The following is a 2,089-nucleotide window of genomic DNA, read 5'->3' as shown; positions in this document are numbered from 1 at the left end:
AAAGGTAAGCAATTTGCTCTTAGACTTCTTCTCAAATGTTTTTAAAAGCTGAACATAAATTGTTTAATGTCATAAATGTGAGTACCAATGGTTGTATCAACTTCAAAATTAAGATAAAATAGTATGTCCTTTTTATGCCTGTGTAACCCTGAAAATTATGATGGCAGAAAAAAGGAAAAAAGAACTTATGTATCAGGAAGCGGATAAGAAGGTAGCCTAAGAAGAATTTTAAGGAGGAAACATGGGAAGAGTCTACGCAACTTGGTGGGTAGAGCGCTACAGAGTCCTTCCTTGTTAGTCCTATCCAGATCAACGAATCTATGGACTGTGAGACCAAAGAACAAAGCCAAAACCAAGGCAAACCTTCCAAAACTTATTCTTTCCAGTTGAGATGTCACAAAATATAGGCATCATGCATGACACTAGTTGGAATGCCCTATCTGAACTACCTCAACTCTCATCCTTTTACCCTTAAAACTCTTAAAAACTTGTTTATTCTGCTTTACACATATATGATTTATTTTAGAATTGGAAAAATTCTGAATTTTAATGGAACTTCTAATAGAAACACATAAATTAGCTTGAGTCTGGATACTTACTATATTTCCATTGAAACTTTAGGTGGGCATTTGGACTTATAGTCTTCAAGCAAAACAAGATCCAGAAACATTAACTATTACAGTAACTTCTCGGGCAGCAAATTCTTCTGTGCCTCCAATCACAGTGAATGCTAAAATGAATAAAGAGACAAACAGCTTCCCCAGCCCAATGATTGTTTATGTAGAAGTTCTACAAGGATATGTACCTGTTCTTGGAGCCAATGTGATAGCTTTCATTGAATCACAGAGTGGAAATACAGCAGTTTTGGAACTTTTGGATAATGGTGCAGGTAATTCATAGGTTTTTATGAATAAGCCTGTATTTTCCTAACACGGGATATGTTATGAGTCTCTGTGGTAGTGTGGGTCAGTAAGATAGGCACCAGAAGAATGGGTGCAGATTAAGGAGGAACAGCAAGACAATTAGGAAAGTCTACCCAGGTGAAACCTACAAAGTGCTTAGCAAGTGTCCTGTGCATAGTAACCACGCAATAAATGTAATCTGTTGTCATCATTATTGTCTTTCATCTAGACTAACATTGGGCAATGTCTGTTACCAATTAGGAAGGTCTCATTCAGGAGGTTGAGGATAGCATCAAGAACTCTGGACAAGAGTTTCTAGGGGCACATAATCAAGAAAGAGAGGGTGAAGCACACACAGCCAGATGTGATTAAGTGTTGGAACTTGGGCCCCTAGCAGAGAAAGGGAGAGAAGCAGGTGTAATTCTCAACAGCTGGAACAAAGTACAAATATAGTCCTGAGAACTGAGGCCCAGGGGAAGCTAGAATTTCCACAAGACAGGAGGAGTCATCAGTGGGGTGTCAGACATCGGATCTGACTGGTAGGAATCAAGATACAGTGTTGGCCATACTGTATCTCCCTGACCTGTACGGATGAGTGGTGCTTAAAGACCTTTTACCCAGACTCTGGATTGTTCTGGGAACTGAACCTTCTGTTAAGAGGTTAAAGAGCAAGGAAATAACCATATGATAACCATCTGAATTAGCAAGGTTTTCTATCAGTATCTTTTGCAATGCAATTTATTCAATCATTTTATAATCATCTTCAACGAGAGTTGGCACTAAGAAAAACTGAGAAGATGAAATTGTTCTTTCATACATCTCAATGCCTTCTTCAGATATAACAATATTTTCACAACTATCCCTTGCCTCTTTTTCCCCTTTCTGCAAAACTATCTATACTACATTAAATCTTACCCATACCTGGTTTCATTTTCTCAACATTTTACTAAATTACTATTTAGCTAATTACTAATTTGGAATGCCTTTTCCTTAGAAAGTACTGGTAATTAACAATGACAGAAAGCAGGCATTCTCAAACTTTATTGTACAAAGGAATCATCTGGAGGGCTTGTTAGAACACAGAATGCTGGGATCCTTCCCTAAAAAGTCTGGAAAATTTGCATTTCTAAAAATCTCCAAATTTTTAGACAGATGCAGATGCAACTGGTTCAAGGACCTCACTTTAA

At 37.6% G+C, this 2,089-nt stretch overlaps 1 protein-coding gene across 1 annotated transcript in view; it reads left to right on the top strand.

Annotated features, from left to right (window-relative positions):
• CLCA4 (chloride channel accessory 4) overlaps positions 1–2,089 on the top strand; it is a 28,255-nt gene that overhangs the window by 23,422 nt on the left and 2,744 nt on the right. Inside the window, 2 exon segments of the mRNA XM_012661026.1 lie at positions 408–619; positions 621–889. Of these exon segments, the coding sequence (XP_012516480.1) occupies positions 408–619; positions 621–889 (481 nt within the window).

This window comes from Propithecus coquereli, unplaced genomic scaffold (assembly GCF_000956105.1).
Source record: "Propithecus coquereli isolate 6110/MARCELLA unplaced genomic scaffold, Pcoq_1.0 Scaffold7, whole genome shotgun sequence".
NCBI lineage: Eukaryota > Metazoa > Chordata > Mammalia > Primates > Indriidae > Propithecus > Propithecus coquereli.
The sequence above is the reverse complement of the archived record's forward strand: the minus strand, read 5'-3'. Positions and strand labels throughout refer to the sequence as shown.